This window comes from Neomonachus schauinslandi, chromosome 14, assembly GCF_002201575.2.
Source record: "Neomonachus schauinslandi chromosome 14, ASM220157v2, whole genome shotgun sequence".
Lineage (NCBI taxonomy): Eukaryota > Metazoa > Chordata > Mammalia > Carnivora > Phocidae > Neomonachus > Neomonachus schauinslandi.
This window is the reverse complement of record NC_058416.1, coordinates 70,275,690-70,293,681: the sequence shown is the minus strand read 5'-3', so window position 1 is coordinate 70,293,681 and position 17,992 is coordinate 70,275,690. Positions and strand designations below refer to the sequence as shown.

The 17,992-nt window shown below is 50.3% G+C and overlaps 2 protein-coding genes across 3 annotated transcripts in view; both read right to left on the bottom strand.

Annotated features, from left to right (window-relative positions):
* THOC5 (THO complex 5) overlaps window positions 1–2,316 on the bottom strand; it is a 35,786-nt gene extending 33,470 nt beyond the window's left edge. Inside the window, exons 1-2 of the mRNA XM_044920872.1 lie at window positions 2,261–2,316; window positions 1,005–1,120 (exon numbers count right to left, since the gene is read on the bottom strand). The gene's annotated coding sequence lies outside the window, so the exon portion shown is untranslated. The remainder of the gene's footprint in view (window positions 1–1,004; window positions 1,121–2,260) is intronic.
* An 803-nt stretch (window positions 2,317–3,119) lies between these two features.
* NIPSNAP1 (nipsnap homolog 1) lies at window positions 3,120–17,706 on the bottom strand. Of its 2 annotated transcripts, none has more exons than XM_021703487.1 (10): window positions 17,584–17,706; window positions 10,291–10,418; window positions 10,051–10,096; window positions 9,694–9,788; window positions 7,919–7,989; window positions 7,631–7,771; window positions 7,284–7,315; window positions 6,826–6,920; window positions 5,589–5,672; window positions 3,120–4,302 (listed from the first exon to the last, which is right to left on the bottom strand). In XM_021703487.1, the coding sequence occupies exons 1-10, from the start codon at window positions 17,673–17,675 to the stop codon at window positions 4,238–4,240; spliced, it is 849 nt and encodes a 282-aa protein (XP_021559162.1). In that variant the 5' UTR covers window positions 17,676–17,706; the 3' UTR covers window positions 3,120–4,237. The 2 variants fall into 2 exon arrangements, with proteins under 2 accessions (XP_021559162.1, XP_021559163.1); XM_021703488.1 differs by having other exon boundaries at window positions 17,638–17,675.
* Window positions 17,707–17,992: the final 286 nt, after the last annotated feature.

Genomic DNA, 17,992 nt, shown 5'->3' with positions numbered 1-17,992 from the left:
GTTGGGCTCCCTGCTCAGCGAGGACACTGCTTCTCCCTCTCCCCCTTGCTCATACTCTCTCCCTCTCTCTCAAATGAATAAAATCTTTAAAAAAAATAAAAAAATAAAAAGAGGGAATGAGGCGCCTGGGTGGCTCATTGGTTAAGTGGCTGACTCTTGATCTCAGCCAGGTCTTGATCTCAGGGTTGTGAGTTCAAGCCCTGCATCGGGCTCTGTGCTAGGTGTGGAGCCTGCTCAAGATTCTCTCTCCCTCTGCTCTGCCACACCCCACCCCCCACCCCGCGCACCGTGAGCACACTCTCCAAGGAGGGAATCAGCCCTCAGCCTGTCAAAAAAAAACTCATCTTTTCCAGCTCCACCTCCTTTAAAGGCACCACAACCACATCCCTGACTAAACTAAGCCTAGCATATATACCCGTTCCCAATATTATTGATTGATCACTGCATGCTGGACCTGATCTAAGCACTTTAAGGGTATGTTCTCACTAGATCCTTATCAGAAACCTTCCAGATAAGAACAAGTACCATTTTATGGATGAGAACATTGAGGTTCAGAAAGGTGAATGAGGTGCCGAAGGTCACAGAGAATATGCTAAAGCTTGGGTCCATCTGATGCCACATCAGTGCTCTTGACAACTACATTATTGTGACACCAGTGTGTCTTGCTACCATCTCACTTGGCAATGCCATCAACTCTTTGGTTGGTCCTAAAATTTAAAAGAATAGAACCTACATTTCATGGGACTCGAGTCACAAAGCATCCTCCCTCTGCTACCTCTCCTGGTTGTCACCACAGCCCTGAGGTGGACAGCACTACCCCCTCACCACAACAAATCTGTCACCAACAATTACTGAAGGAACTAACAGCTCATGGTAGTGAGTCAGAGAAGTCCTGAGTTGGAGTCTCCACTCTACTATTTTACTGCTATGAATCCTGGGACAAGTTGCTTCACTGTTCTCTGGGCCTGCTTCCTCACAGATCAAATGAGAATAACAGTCCCTACCTCAGGGGTTGCTGTGGACATTGACACAGGAGGCACTCCACTGGTGAAGGTGATGGAGATGACCTAGGACTGGGGCTTTAGATGGTACATGGATGATCTGAAATAATGTTGAACACCTAAGGAGAGAGTTAATCCCCTTTCAATTCTTTTTAGAAACTTCTGATTGCTTCAAGGAGAACATCTCATTTCCCTAGTTTGTCTTTAACATCTGTGAACACCAGTGTTCCTTTGTTAACAAAAGGACTCTGGGGCGCCTGGGTGGCTCAGTTGGTTGAGCGACTGCCTTCGGCTCAGGTCATGATCCTGGAGTCCCGGGATCGAGTCCCGCATCGGGCTCCCTGCTGGGCGGGGAGCCTGCTTCTCCCTCTGACCCTCCTCCCTCTCGTGCTCTCTGTCTCTCATTCTCTCTCTCTCAAATAAATAAATAAAATCTTTTAAAAAAAAAAAAAAAAAGACTCTGTCTCAGAGCCTTAGACAATGAAATCTAGCCAGAATTAAGAATGTTTTCATGTTAAATATATTAGTTCTTATCACTATCTTCTACATAGGACAAGTCTCCATTCAGGGGAGAGACTTAAAATTTTCTCTTAAAGAAAATTTACGTTTAAGAAGTAAAAGATGACTCGATTAAAAACCTTTAGCAAAGGGGCGCCTGGGTGGCTCAGTTATTAAGCATCTGCCTTTGGCTCAGGTCATGATCCCAGAGTCCTGGGATCAAGCCGCATCCGGCTCCCTGCTCCACGGGAAGCCTGCTTCTCCCTCTCCCACTCCCCCTGCTTGTGTTCCCTCTCTCGCTGTGTCTCTCTCTGTCAAATAAATAAATAAAATCTTAAAAAAAAAAAAAAACCTTTAGCAAAGTCTTAAACAGTAAATTGGGTACAACCCACAGAGTTGGGACGCGAAAGGCTGAAATGTGGGAAATCCTGACTTCGGAAACCCAGTAAAGACAGCCTGGCACACTGGCACACGTAAGCACACAATAAATGTGAGCTATTATCACCACCACCTTCGACATCGACATCATCGTCGTCACCTAGAGGCTACCATGTGGGACCCGACGCTGCTGCAGCCAACATCATTTTCACCTGAAGAGACTGAGCGCGCGGCGCCGAGCGGCTGGGGACCCCGGAGAGTGAGCACGGAGAACTCGGGTCGGCCCCCAGCCTGGGGACGCCCTCCCGGAGGTCTGCACCTCGGTCCCCGAGCGCCCAGCCCTGCCCCTCCGACCAGCCCCGCTGTCCCGGCGCCCTCCTCACCGCTCCGACCCCGAACCGGTCGCGGCAACCTAGCCACTTCCGGCGGCGGGGAGACGTATTCCCGCACACCATAGAGAAGCGGAAGGAAAGAGCGGCTGGCCGGAAGCGAGGCGCGGAGGCCGGAAGCGAAGCGAAGAGGTCGGGGATGGCAGCGGGCGCGTGGGGCCAAGTGGCGACTGGGCGGCGAGGGAGCAGCGGCCGCGGCTCTGGGGTTGTCAGGGCGAGAACCAGCAGCCAACACCCTCACGCTGCCCTCCAAAACCAGGAAACTGAGGCTGCAAGGGCCGATTCTTTGCCTCGTTTACTCTTTCCTCAGCGCCTAAAGCAACGTCCAGCCGCTAGTAGGCGCTCTATTAATAGTTGAAGGAGTGTCATATGCCCAAGATAACACGAGAGCGTGGTAGTGTCAAGATTCGAACCCCTGTGGATTTGCCTTCATAACTTCTATATTTAACCATTGTCTTATTCACCCAAACATCCCACACTAGTGAGGGCAGCAAGTCAGGGAAGGCATTAATTCCCTTACGCTTGTTTTTTCCACGGATGCATCAACAGTTTCCCCATTTGCCTAGGGCAGAGTCACAACTCTAATGCAGCATTTGACAGCCTCAGGTGTTTTCTACCCCTGGTACGAATTCTACAGAGTTCAGGACTTTTGGTGTAAATTCTACTTATCTGGAGGTAGAAACACTGATGTCCTGAATGCCTTCTGCCATGGGGGAAGGCCCTCCCTGATTATAGCTCAGGGAACACAATACAGGGCAGGGGAAGTAAATCAGCAAGGTGGAACTAGGAAACTGGCCCTGCCTCTAGCACCTGCCTAAGTTCCTCACAGATGAAGAAAAAACATCATGATTTATAGTAAATATTTAATTGGTTCCATTAGTGAGTCCAGCACAAGTTTTCCTCAAAGGGAGATAGAATCAAGCCACCTAGAGGTTCATGAGGTGTAGAGATCACCCAGGAGGCTACCAAAGTCACTGACCCCAATCCACATACCCAGTGGCCCAGTAGAATGGGGGTTGGGCTGATAGAATATGAAGAGAGAAAAGGAATGCAGGGTGAGGGAAATACAGGCCGTGGCCCTTTACTTCGCCTGCAGGAATGAAATAGAAAGGGCAGGAGATTCTCCCTACACAGAAGGGCTGAAACTGAACAGTCAAGGTCTCAATATCATGTAGGGAGAAAGAGATGAGCCTCTTTCCAACTGTCTTGTATTAAGAACCCCTTCCCAGGTGGTCTTCTATAACCTCTGTTCTTTATTCCTGATTCCATATTCCAAATTCTGCAGTTCAAATCCAAGTTCTGAATTCTGTTCTACCTTCTAGGTTCATGTCCCATTCTGTGACCCAGATCCTTCCCAGCTCCCATCCCTTTTCCCAGCCTTTCTAAGTGGAATATGTAGGACTTCACTCTGTGCTAACTTGAAGGTTTTCCCCTTTTCTTCTTGAGGCAGTTTTAGGCTTTTCCCTGACAGGAGGGACTTGGCTCAGGAGGGACTTGGCTCAGACGATCCAGCAAGTGGGTGGCCCAGTGGAGACCAGGGAATTCCAGAGAGCCAGGCCTGGTCTGACCTCCTCCCTTCCCACCTCCTCTCTAACCACTTGACACACTACCTTTTGTACAACTAAAGCTAAACAGAGGGCTTCCATGGTGGTAACTGGGGACTGGTGGCCTTGAGATGAGGAATCTCAGGGGAAATGTGAGAAGACATAAAAGGCTGCTGTTCTTCATTCAGAGAAATTAAAAACTGCTTCTGGCACAGGGGAAGGGGTGAGCGGGGAAGGTGGGAAGGGTCTGGGCAGGGCTGCAAGTCCTCAGAACCCTGTCATCCTTCAGCTTCCCCTTGTCTGAGCTGAGCACGAACCCCCAGAGTCCTCCCAGATCCAAGAGAAAACAAAGACAGCAGGACTGGAAGCTCCTCTGTCCATGGCTGCCCTGAGGGAGAAGGGGAAGGGGGCAGGGGCAGAGGCAGCATCACTGGAGAGGCGAGATCTTCAATGGGATCATGATCCGAGACTCCATGTGTCGCACCAGTGGGACTGTGGAAAGAGAGGCAGAGGTCACAGAGGGTGCAGAGGCAAGCCAACCCCACAAGTGGACTTTGGAGGAGGAGGAGGCCTGGGATGCTGAGACAGGGAAAGCCCCACTGCCCTCCTGGAATGGAAAGCACCCAACTGTGGCTTAAGAGGGGACTTTTTTTATTTTCATAATGATATATCTATGTTCCTGTGATGTGAAAGAACAAGTAGCATAGCAAAAAGTGACTTCACAGATAATAATGCTTAGGGCTAGGTGTAGAAGAAAGTAGGGGGATTTAAAGAAAAATATCAAGAAAATAATTATAGCCCTAGTATACCGGTAGGACAAAAGCTATGAGGGTGTCCTCAAGTGGCTAAGATTTGAAAAACACTGATTTAGTTCAAATGATTCATTTTACAGATAGGGAGACTGCAGCCCATAGGAGGTCAGCCCAAGGTCACCCAGGAGGTCAGCCACTTTGCTCTTGCTCAGAGATGTTCAAACATTATTATGCATACAAATTACCTACAGTTCTTGTTAAAGTGCAGATTCTGATTCAGCAGATGGGGGCGGGAGTTGAGATTTGGCATTTCTAACGAGCTTCCAGGAGATCCTGATACGATCATTCAATATCACACTTTCAAGAGTGAGGCTCCCGCTAACTCCTTCAGGAAGCGCATTCTCCCCCACATCAGCTGGTAAGTGTGGACACTTAACTGTAAGCTCCTCAAGGGGAGGGAAAGGCTCCTGTTCATTCTGTGGCCCCTAGCCACCCACCCACTGCAGTCCCTGGCACACAGCGAGGGCTCGCTCAATCAACACCTGTTGACTCCAAGTGGTTCTCAGGGGTCCCAGCAATGTGGCAAACACAGAGAACAAAAAACTTCCTCAAAAAATTTGCTGTGTGCTTCCTCTGTGCCAGTCTGGGTGAAGCACTTTTCCTAACTTAGCTCCTAGAATCTTCCTTCCAGCCCTCTGAGGGAGGCACTATCACTGTCACCATCTTACAGATGAGGAAACAGCCTCGCCGTGGTGAAGAACCATGCCTGAGGTCACAGTGCATAGGGACCATCTGTGTTTTCATCTGTGTTTTCATCTCCTGGAGCACTCACCTAGACCACTGCTTAGATCACGTGGAGTGTGCCACCAGGACAGAACCCCACTCACTGTCTTAAAAGTAAGTTCCCCATCACTGGAGGTAATCGAGTGAGACTTGACCTCCTTGCAAAGGGGATTCCATCCTCACATTGGGCTCTTGGCAGATGACCTCCAAGGGCTAGGCTGACCCCCTAGAGGAAGCACTCACCTGTGTAGTAGACGTTTTCGTCCCAGCCCCTCTTCCTCCAGGCAGCATTTCGAGTTTCTTCCCGAGACTGTAGGTCCTTATAGGCTGTGGGAAAGGCATTGGCTCATTCCGTGGGAACAGAGGATCTGATCCTATACCTAGCACAGGGCCCTCCTGTCATTGCCCCAAACCCTGTCCTGCTGTCTCTTCCCAATGTCTCGAACTGTTTAGCAAACACTGTCTGCTTTGACAATCTCATCCCATTAGTACATTTGTTGACAACTCCCAACTTTCTATTTCCAGCCCAGAACTCTCCCTTGGGCTCCACACCCATGTATCCGGTGCCCACTTCATGTCTCCACTTGGATGTGTCAGCATCTCAAATGCAACATTTCCAAGGGCCAAAATTACACTCCTGACCCCTTCAACCTGCTCTGCCTAGGGTCTCAGTAAGAGACACACAGCTGCTCAAGCAAGAATCTGGAGTTCTCCTCTCCCTGCCTCACCCCACACAGACAATTCATCCACAAGGCCCACTGGCCACCTCCAGACTAATGAATCTATCTGTGGCCTTTTCAGCATCCTCACTGCCACCACGTTAGGCCAGGCTACCATCCTCCTGAACTCATCTGCCGGAACTAGTTTAACCATCTCCTGATGCCTCACTTCCTCTCTTGCTCCCCTACAAAGCACCCTCGGCAAAGCACATGGCAACCAGAGGAATCCTACTGGAACACAAATCAGGTCATGTCATGCTGCTTAAAATGCTGCATCAGTCTACCGTTGCATTTAGGATAAATCCCAATCCCACAGCCTGCAAGGCCCAGCCTGATCTGATATGTCCCTGTCTCCTCCCGCTCTTCACTCTCCACACTGGCCTCCTCTGCACTCTTCAAAGGCCTTTTCCCCACCGCAGGACCTTTGCACATGTTGTACCCTCTACTTAGAATGCCCTTCCCTGGCAATTCACAAGCTGGCTCTTTCTCATCCTTTAGCTTAGTTAACATTTTACCTCCTCAGAGAGGCCTTCTTTGTCTATCCAAGCCATTCCCATGTGTTTCTTTATCATTTTTTCCCTGCCTCTTTATTATTTGTAATAATTGGAAATAATGTTTTTGTGTTAGTTTATGTCGGAGGTAGTATCTCTCCCTGCTAGAACGTAAACTCCAGGAGGGCACTAATGTATTCACACTATCTATAAAGAGTGACAGTGGGGAAAGGGGACTAGCAGAGGGGCCTTGGAGGGTCCCCAGCCTACCCCAGAGGTGATGCACAACGTAGAGCTCTCCTATCTGCGAGAAGAAGCCGCCCACTGCCTCCTGGTTCTCTTGCCGGTACTTGATGGCCCGAGCCCTAGGGATGGCAAGAAGAGCGTGGAACAAGCCCAGGACCAGTGCAAAAGGCCCTCTGTGGTGTCCCCAGGCTGATTTCTCAGCCACACCTCAAGGGAGGAGCCAGAGGTAGGACCCTCAGCTCTCAGAGATGGTCAGGGAAGGGGGTGACAGAGATACAGCCAGGGGCTGGGTATTCTACTACTAGGGGAGGCTTCACAATCCTCTAGGAGATCCTCACCTCCTAGCTGGATCCTTCTCCTGGATCCATGAGGGGCAGAGGATGCCAGGCTCCCTGCCATATGGCCCTGGGAAAGGTGGCATGCCAGGGAACTAGGCAGGGCAGGTAGGCAGGGTCCCCCCAACCCCTGGCACCGCCACTCACCAGTTGTTCCCCCACTCAATCATGGTTCCTGGCTGAAAGAGAACCAGAGGAAAGAATGGAAATGAGCCCCCATCTCAGATTCCAATGTCACAGCTAGGTGGAGATGGGAAACTGTCCTGTCTCCCCAGCCCCAGGGGCCACTTGGCCTCACTCAGGGGCCCTAACTCATACCTGGGTGTGCATGGGTGCACACGTTCTGAGCCCATAGGCAGGGAGAGGCCAGAAGCCCCAGTCTAGGTGCTGGGGCACAGGATCCCCTCCCGTCCCCCCATGTCAGGGTATCTGTAAAGCAACACCACAGCAGGGAAAGCGGGGGGGCAGGCAGGCAACCAGTGAGGGGGAGGCACCTTGAGCTTGTATGTCCTCAGCTCATAGATGTTGGGGCCTGCTCTGGGCTGTGGCTCGTTCCAGAAGCTGAACTCAAGGAGCATCTGGTTTCTCCTGGACAGCAGCATCTGGCTCCGCTCCTTTCGGAACTCCAGGTACTCCTGTGGGCACGGCAGTCTGGGCATAGTGGCCATGAAGAGCCCTCCACCCTAGCACTGTGTCCCCATGGGGGAGTGGTAGCAGCTCCCCGCATAGGGCTGAGCTAGAGCCAATGTTCAGAGAGGTTTGTGGAGCAGATACTGACATACCTTATTGCTTTTGAGCTTGTTCATGCAGTCCATGAGGGCTGGGTAGCCGCCTGAGAATCGCCACAGGTGTACTGTTGTGTGGGGGAGAAAATGGGAGGTACAGGTCAAAGGGCTGCTGGGACTCTGCCCTGCTTTCCCCAAGGCTGGCTAAGGGTATAGGAAATGGGGCAGTCTCCAGCTGGGTCCCCTTAGCATCAGGACTCTCTGAGTTCCCTTTGCCTTGGTGGGGGGTAGCGCTGGGCAGGGGATAACCCCAGACACAAGCCCAGGAGGCCTAGGTTTGAGCTCCAGGTCTGCCAGGTGGCCTTTGACCCCCTCCAGGCCTCAATGTCCTCAACTTGAAAACGGGAATAATAATTGCACCTAACCTTCCTTAAATAGCACAAGAGGATCAGACGTGTCCTTGTATCCAAAGCACATGAGCACACATGAGCACCAGGCTTATAACGGATAGGCTGGACAAAAGGAGAGTAGGTCTGATAGGCTAAAATGGAATATTCTAAGACAGTGAACTAAAAAAAAAAAAAAAAAAACAAGGACCAGAACAGCATGCACAGTGTGCTAGCACATCTGTTTAAGGGTATGGGGACATATCCAGAGATGCTGGGCTATGTACCATCTCTCAATGGAGACCCAAGAGATTGTGACAGGAGATGCCTCTGGGGCAGAGAACTGAGGCCTGGGGCTCTGGGGCAGAAGGGAGGCTTGCTTTTCACTGAAAACTCTTTGTACTGTTTGAATTTTTTATCATAGCCCCTATGCTGGGTCAAATGGTGTCCCCCTTCCCCCAAAGTTCATGCCTACCCAGAACCTCAGAATAGGACCTTATTTGGAAATAGGGTCTTCACAGATGCTATCAAGCTCAGATGCCATCATACTGGGTGGGCCCAAAATTCAACGACTGGTGTCCTCATATGAAGAGGGAGATGTGGACACAGACACCAAGAGGACACCATGTGAAGACAGAGGCACACAGGGAGAACGCTCTGTGACAACAGAGGCAGAGATGAGAGGGATGCATCTACAAGCCCAGGAAAGTCAAGGATTTCCAGCAACTGCCAGAAGCTGGAAAAGGCAAGATAACATTCTACCCTAGAGTCTTTGGAGACAGCATGGCCCTGCCAACACCTAGATTTCAGGCTCCTGGGCTCCAGAACTTGAGAGAATCGATCTCTGTTGTTTTAGCAGTTGGCACTTTGTTATGGCAGTCCCAGTAAAATACTGCTCCTTCCAATAATAAAGGTGGAAGAGAAGAAAGGAAACAGTCTTGCCAACCCTGGGAGCATGGCTGGGATTGAGGGAGGAAGGTTTCCAAAGGGTAAGTCAGGCAGGCTAGAGCTGAGGGCAGTTGGCTGACCAGCAATTTGGAAGCTCAGACTTTTGATCTTTCCCATCCTCAGCCTATTCCTCACCTGCCTTCTGACTCCATCTGTGCCTTGATTTTCCTATCTGCAAAATGGTCTGACCCTCGAGTTTAAAGGCCTCTTTCCCAAGGGAAACAGCAAAAATACTGTATGGATGGAAGTCTACCAAGACCAGGAATGCTGGCCAGTAGAAAAGGGATAAATCTCATACTGAGGACCAAGAGGGAAAAGTTACAGGCAGGGTATCCCAGGCCCTCAAGAAGAAAGAGCAGCAGAGTGAGCCGATGAAGACTCCATTTAGAAAGATCCCTCTGAGTGCCGCTGGAGAGAGGGAGAGGAGGGTGGCCAGGCATGAGGGATGCCAGAGACCTGGGCTGGGTGGCAATGGCACTGGGGAGGTGGGCACCTCACCTGCCTGGTCCTGCTCCCCGTACCATGTGTTCCAGTTGCCCACGAGCGAGCAGGGGTAGTCTTCATCCAGGTGCAGTTTGGGTAGCACAGCCTCCCTGGGGTGGGGGGGAGGGGGACAGAGAGACGGGGGAGGGCTCACACCAGCCACCAGGGCCCCTGAGATAAGGGTTCCAACTCAGGCCCTCAGGGCTGGGCTTCAGTCTCCCCATCTCTAAGATGCAGAGGCTGGACAATTCATCCTTAGGACTTTTGGCTCTGAAATCTACATCTCCCAGATTTCTGCAAGGAGAACGAGGCTGGGATGGAGTCTCGCACCCAAGCAGGGGATGGGATAAGCAGATGGAGGAGGATGCTCACGTCAGGCTGTTGTAGGCATCCAGACACTCAGGCTTCACATTGTGAACTGCAATAGAGGAAAGAGAGTGGGAAGTGAAGCAAAGGGTGTGTGTATCTGTGGGAAGCTGGGATGGGGGGTCATCCCACAGGGCCAGGGCTCCCAGGACAGCTCAGGATGTCCCAGCCCCTCTCATGTCCCAGCTGAAGCCTCGCAGGCCCCCAGAGGCTCCGGGAGGGCAGGCTGGCTCAGAAGCCACTCACACTGGATCTTGTAGAGGTTGCTGGTTTCCTTCTTGGATAGCAGGGTGGAGTGGGCATCCTTCCGGGGATCCACCTTGTGCACAAAGAGGGAGCGGAACCAGCTACCTTCATTGTCCTTGGAATAGAAGCTGCAGGGCAGAGGAATTCAGGAGGACAAAAAGAGGTGGGGATAGCCCTGGCTCTTCCATCTGCTCAGCTATCCTGCTCCCCCGTCCCTCAGATATCCTGATGACCCACATCTCTAGGAAAGGGGCCATGGAATCCAGTGGCGGCTCCAGAGTGTAAAACATCACTGGAGCCAGCTGAGCAGACCTGGTCCCTTTTCGAGATCATGGCTGCCCAGTCTTTTTCTTGTAGCTTTGCAGGGCCTTGGGAGGCCGGGAGAAGCAGCCCCACCTCCCACCTCTCTCCAGCCTCCCTGCCTCTACTTATCCCCCTTCCAACGGGCTCTTTGCGGCACACATCTGCTCCACTTGGGGCATATATCTGCAGCCCTCTGCCAAGAGGATCAACCCCAAACCCACCTTGCCTGATGTCCAAAACCCCTAACAGCCCAACTTATCTTGCCAGCCTCCTTGTTGTCCCCTCCACCCAACCTGTGTACCCTACTCTCCAGATCTGCTCCTCCCCGAACATACCAGGCTCTTTTCCTCAGTGCTTTATTTGCAATTTCTGTCTCCTCTGACAGAAGCCTATACTCATCGTCTTCTCCAGTGCTCACACTACACTTGGTCTGTGCCCCTTCCCAGCCCCCACAAATGTAAAGCCAAAGAAAAATAGGGGCGCCTGGGTGGCTCAGTCGTTACGCGTCTGCCTTCGGCTCAGGTCATGATCCCAGGGTCCTGGGATTGAGCCCCGCATCGGGCTCCCTGCTCCATGGGAAGACTGCTCCTCCCTCTCCCACTCCCCGTTTGTGTTCCCTCTCTCACTGTGTCTCTCTGTCAAATAAATAAATAAAATCTTTAAAAAAAAAAAAGCCAGGGCGCCTGGGTGGCTCAGTTGGTTAAGCGACTGCCTTCGGCTCAGGTCATGATCCTGGAGTCCCTGGATCGAGTCCCGCGTCGGGCTCCCTGCTCGGCAGGGAGTCTGCTTCTCCCTCTGACCCTCCTCCCTCTCATGCTCTCTGTATCTCATTCTCTCTGTCTCAAATAAATAAATAAAATCTTTTAAAAAAAAATTAAAAAAATAAAATAAATAAAAAAATAAAAAATAAATTAAAAAAAAAAAGCCAAAGAAAAATAAACTTTGTCCTTGAGGAAGTCATAGTCCACTGGAAGAAGCAGGCTTTGGAACATAATTGTAGCCAGAGGTATTTGGGAGAGCCTAGGTGAGCAAGCCTTTGGCAGTCTGGGCAAACTCTCCAGAGGAGGTGATCTGACCAGTCTCTGAATCTCCAGGGCTGATTTAGCAGATCAAAGCAGATAGAAGGGGTGAAAAGGCATACAAGGCAAGATTCATTCATCCAGGCAACACTTAATTGACAAATATCCACCCTGTGAACCTGGATAAGGTGGAAAGAAGAAAGAAAGAAAAGAAAGGAAAGGAAAAGAAAGGAAAGGGAAAAGAAGGAAGGAAGAAAGGAAGAAAGAGAGAGAAAAAAAGAAAGAAAAAGAAAGAAAGAAAGAAAGGAAGGAAGGAAGAAAGAAAAGAAATTCTGTTCAGAGCAGGGGACCTGCCACCAGGTCCTGCCAGACCTAACTATACTTCCCACGCAAGGTCCCAGCAGGGGCGGGGCTTATTTTTAGGCTGCCAGAGGCTATAAATCTTCTTGCTTAGCAGCAGGGATACAATTTGTAGTCAGGCTTCTAGCCAGGATACAATTTCTAGCCAGGGAGCCTGGCAGTGGGGTCCTTAAATGCCAGCAAGCCCTCTCCCTTTTCAATCCTTTTCTATGACTAAAATAAAAATAATTGTCTTGCAAATCAAAGTATTATTTTTTTTCCAAAATATGGAGCAGCCCACTAGGACTGATGAAACTAAATAAAAGCATCTTAAAGTAGTAAAACATTTGTATGACCACAGAGAAAGATGAGTAAAGATTTATCCCAAACCTAATACTGCTAATCTGGGAGAGGGGAGAGGGAGATGGTTAAGTTTTTATTTATTCACTATAGTTTTTTTGTAAAGCTAAAAAAAAAATTGTTTTAAGTGTTTCTGAATTCATAGGCTTTCTGTCATTATGCATGTATTTGTTTCACTAACAAACCTAAAAGACGACTATCATCAGATCATCAGTGTGGTTCTATGAAATTTGGTGACCAGAATAAGGGAGCTTCGCTATAGATACTTCAGCTGAGGACATCCTCTGTGTCAGGGATCCATGATCAGCTTTTCAGAAGAATGATCCTGCTGCATCTATGTAGTGTTGATAACTATTAGTATCTCCATTTTTGAGATAAAATAGTCAGGAGTTTTAAGGAACCTGCCCAAGGTCACATAGTAAATCAGGGGCAGAGCTGAGGCAAGAACCAACCCAGATGGCTCAGTCGCTGGGCGTCTGCCTTCGGCTCGGGTCATGATCCCAGGGTCCTGGGATCGAGCCCCGCATCGGGCTCCCTGCGCATTGGGCTCCCTGCTCGGCGGGAAGCCTGCTTCTCCCTCTCCCACTCCCCCTGCTTGTGTTCCCTCTCTCACTGTGTCTCTCTCTGTCGAATAAATAAATAAAATCTTAAAAAAAAAAAAGAAAAGAAGAAAGAACCAACCCAGAGTTCTTTCCTCCGAAGCCAGCCCCCGCCTCGGGTTTGAGCACTGACTTGGGGGAGCATCAGACACATACTGGGAAGAACCAGGTGTTTCAACAAAGCCACTGGCAGAGAGATTTGACCTTTGGTTTGAATGTAGAGGGGATGCTTCTCTTGAAAGGGGTAGTGGCAGGGAAAACAGTGGCTCCTACTTACTGTCAGCCAAGACCTTTGTGCTCCAGGACTGGGCTTTGAGTAATTTATTAACATCAGTACTGACCAAGATAAAGAGCCAGGAGGCCAGCCCTTGGAGAGAGAGTGGGGGGCTAGAATGCTCTCCACTCCGGGGGAATGGCAGGGGGATCCAGGAGCTCTGATGGGCTCCCATCTCTTCTCCCCACTCTCTAATCTTTCATGCCTACAGGCCTCAGTTTCCCCATGTGTCAAACGAGCAAGCTGGAGTATAACCTATCTCTAAAGATCTTTTCTCCAGGTAAAACCCAAGATAAGACCTGTCCAAAATCCCAGGTCAGGGTCTGAACTCCAAGCCAGTGTCCATAGGCTCACATTCTCACGAACTCAAATTTCACTTTCACAGTGAAATCACAACATTCTCCTACCCTTGAACTCCCCAACCCCTCTCACCCTGTCCTCTATTTTTCCGTAGCTCCTCCTCCCACATTATACCTTGTTTTTTTCTTTGATTATGTGCCTTGTTTATTGTCTCCCCACTAGAAGTAGCCCCACAGGGATAGGGATCTTGTCTGCCCCTTGTATCCCAGGGCCTAGAACAGTGCTGGGCACCTAGCACGTGCTCAGTCTGCATCTGGGAAATAAATGGGGCAGGGGGGAAAAGCTAAGACAGAGCAGCTTAAAGACAATAAAAGCTGGAAGGTAAGAAATTAGAGAAAGGGTGGCTCAGAGTGTGGATGCAGGGCTCAGGACCCCTTACGCTCCCCACTATCAGCAGCAGAATTAGTGCTTAAGAGCACAGATTCTAGATGAATCCAGGTTCTGATCTCAGCTCAGCTTCATCTCTCTGAGACTTATATTCCTTATCTATAAAATAGGGGCATTGGGATGGGTCTTCTAGAGAAAGGGCCTGACATGGAGCAGCCCACTAGGACTGATGAAATTAAATAAAAGCATCTTAAAGTAGTAAAACATTTGTATGACCACAGAGAAAGATGAGTAAAGATTTATCCCAAACCTAATACTGCTAACCTGGGAGAGGGGAGAGGGAGATGGTTAAGTTTTTATTTATTCACTATAGTTTTTTTTGTAAAGCTAAAAAAAAATGTGGAAGGGGCTAAACTGGTCCATCTGGGACCAGTTTGCTAGGCCCACCCCCAGAATTTCTGCTGCCATAGGTCTAGGATGGGGCCTGAGAATTTCTCAGGTGACATTAATGCTGTGGGTTCCAGAACCACTGGGATAGTGAATCCTGGCTCTGGCTTGGCAAAGTACATGAGAGCTAGAGGAATATTAGCTAATATCACTGTTCCTACCAAACTTCCTAACTGATCTCCCGGCTCCTACTCTTTCCCCACTTTTCCTAATCTGCCCACCCATCTTTGTAAAGCACCATTTTGGTGATGCTATTGCTCTGCTCAAAAGTCTTCTATGGCTCCGCATTGTGTACAAAACGAAGGCTGGATGTCTCCACTTGGAATTCTAGCTCTCATGGACTTTGCCAAGCCAGAGCCAGGATTCACTATCCCAGTGGTTCTGAAACCCACAGCATTAATGTCACCTGAGAAATTCTCAGGCCCCATCCTAGACCTATGGCAGCAGAAATTCTGGGGGTGGGCCTAGCAATCTGGGTTTTAACAAGCCCACCACAGGATTCTGATTCCTGCTCAAGTTTAAGAATCACTGCTCTAGAGCAGTCCCCAATTTCTTTCCTTTTTTTTTTTCTTCATGTCATCTCAGGAATGCCAAAGATTCTGGTATCTCAACTATATTAAGAATGCCTCTTGGGCCTAGAAAAACACAATGCAGCTTTGTCCAATCTATGGGAAGGAGCTGCCCCAGATGGACCAGTTTAGCCCCTTCCACAAAAACACCTCTCACATTTCCCCATCAGCCTTCTCATAGTTTTCATCTGTCTTGTCTCCCCAGCCACATGGGAAGTCATTAGCCAATGTCCTCCCATCCCCCCATGGTACACAGCACAGTGCTTTTGGCATGGGAGTTGCTCAACAAATATTTGTCCCGGATGAGAACTTTTCAGTAGATGGCACATTTGCACTCTCGATAAGAGTCAACAGTCTGATGCCCCCTCCCCAACATGAAATTGCTCCAGAATGTTCTCTAGATTTATATGCTAGGAAGCTCAGCTCTATGCACATTCTGAAATACACTTCTGTTTTGAGTTGGCTGACTACAGAAAGGGACCATGTTTCTGCTTACTGTTCCAGAAGTGTATATTGAGAAGACACACAAGGAGAAATAAAAGAACTGGAGTTCTGGAGTGCCTGGCTGGCTCAGTCGATAGAGCATGTGACTCTTGATCTCAGGGTCGTGAGTTCAAGCCCCATGCTGGGCATAGAGCTTACTTAATAATAATAAAAATAAAAGAACTAAAGTTCTGTTAACAGGATTACCAGTGCAACAGTAACAACTGCTATTTATTGAGCAATTACTATGTGCTAAGAACTAATCCTCACAATATGTTTTTGAGAAAAATGAGGCTCAGAGGTTTTTCATGCCTTATTCAAGGATGGTTAATTAATGGCCAAGAGGATTCCAATCCACATCCATCTGACTTCAAAGCCCACACTCTGTCTCTACCCCAGCAGCCGCCAAACCTCAGAGGTCAGAAAGGCTGCTGCCTGCCCCTCTAGTGACTCGAGAGAGATATGGGATGGGCTAAAGGTCAACAGGTGGGGATGTTCCCAGGTACCTAAAGAGAGATCAGGGCATAAGTAACTATGAAGCAGTTCTTGAGTGACTTGATAAGTATTAATCCAAGTGCCCTCACAGCAATCCTACAAAAACGCCCAGCAGGGATTATCATCCCCACTTTACAGAAAAGGAAACCAAGGTTCACAAAGGTTCAGCGCCTCATCCAAGTGAGTTAAGTGAGGAGCATCAGGTGGCCTCTATGTCCCATGCTCCTTTTGTGGCCTCTGGATATTTGCCACAGAAATGGCTCTACCACCTACTGATTCTGTTACCGTGGGGAAGTGAGGTCTCACCCCCAGCCTCAATTTTCTCATCTGGAAAACAAGGGGCTCATAGAAGATGATCTCCCCAAGGCCATTTCAGCCCTGATATTATAAGGGGTTTATGCAGAAATTGTCTGAATGAGGGCAACATCTGTTGCATGTTCACCAGGGGCTAGAAGCCTCACATACGAGATGTGGCCTTTTAACCCTCAACAACTCTAGGAGATACATACTATTTTATCATTCTTATTTTATAAATGAGGAATCTGATACTTCAAGAGTCCAAATGACTTGCCCAAGGTCACCCCACTAAGAAAGTCTGAGTTAGATTTGCCGGTGCCAACAAACTCCAGGGTCTTTTCATGATAGGAGGGTTCTCCCCAATTATTGGGCAGTCGGGGTGGGGGCACATGTCTGGCTCCTCTTTCCCAACGGCCCAAGAGCCTCGCTGCACAGTGCTCTGGGCTCCCATGGCAAGGTCAAACAGAACTCCGCAGCTTCATGCCTGGGCTGCTGGACAGGAGGGCCCCCTGCTTCCTTTCCACAGGTGGGGAGACAGGTGTCTTACTTCATTAGCAGTATGTTCTTGAGCATACTGTCCTGAACCCTGTGGTAAGGGCTGGATTAACAGAAAAATGATGCGACATGCTAGTCGGGGAGACAGGCAAGTGTGTCTAGAGGGTGATGAGGAGATGGGTAAAGTAGAGGGCCCTGGAGACGGAGGAGGGAGGGGCCTCCCAGGCCTGGTCAGGGAAGCAAAGCCCTGCCTCAGTCCAGAGCAGCGCCCCAAAAAAGCCCAGGCTGAGTGCCTGGCCAAGCCAGCCTCCGCCTCTCAGGAGGCCACCAGTTGTGGTGCAAAGAGCACCGGTTGTCAGGAGAACTGTGTCCAGACCCAATGCCACCTCGAGACACCAAAGGGAGTGACCTTGGGCAACTCCCATCCCTTCCCAGGCCTCCTTTGTCCCACTTGCACTGTTCAGGATTGGGGCACAAAAGATCTCTGCAGCCATGGTCTTTGGGGGTCCCGCACTGCTCCCCGTATCTCTTCCACCCAGAACTTCCCAAGGGAGGAGCTGCCTCTCCTAGAAGCCCCCAGTGGGTGCTATTTCACAATCATCCCAAAGGCCTAAAGAAGGAGCCACTCCTGCCCTCTGCCCCGTTCCCACTCTCCAGGGCCCAGGACATGCCCCTCTCATTCACCCCATCTTTCATTCTGTGCCCAGAGCCAAGTACCCACTAGGACAAAGACCCTACGCATATCTTACCATCTCTCCCGTTCTTTGCCGAGAGCTCCTCCCCAGGCCTAGATCTTGCCCCCGCCTCTAACCCATAGATTCCAAGCCGGAGTATGCGCATCCCCAGACCCAGACCCAGACCCTGGCCCTCGCACCCGCACGCCCCGCGCGCGCGCGCCGCTCCCCCACCCTCGGCCCGGCTCTCACCGCGCAGCAGCCGCAATGTCCCCGGCGCCGGGCCTTGGGCCCCCCAGCAGCCGCCGCGCCGCCGCAGAGATGCTGCACAGCCGCGTAGCCATGTTGGAGCGGCGCAGGTTGGAGAAAGGTCCCGCCCCCGAACCCGGCGGCGGGGCGGGGCGTGAGTAAGCTCCACGCCCCGCCCCACCCGGCTGGCCCGCCTCCTTCCGCAAGCATTCAGGTGGGCGTTGCCGCCCGGCATCCCCCAATTCCACAAAGGCTGAGCGGAAGACAGTTTCCTGTCCTCAGAGTCCCTGCAGCTCCGGTACTCACTTGCTCTGTCACCTTGACCAAGGCTTTTGCCCACTCTGGGCCCCAGTGTCCACCTCGGTAAAATGGGAGCGTCGAACATTGATACTAGGGTTCTTAATTGGGCACT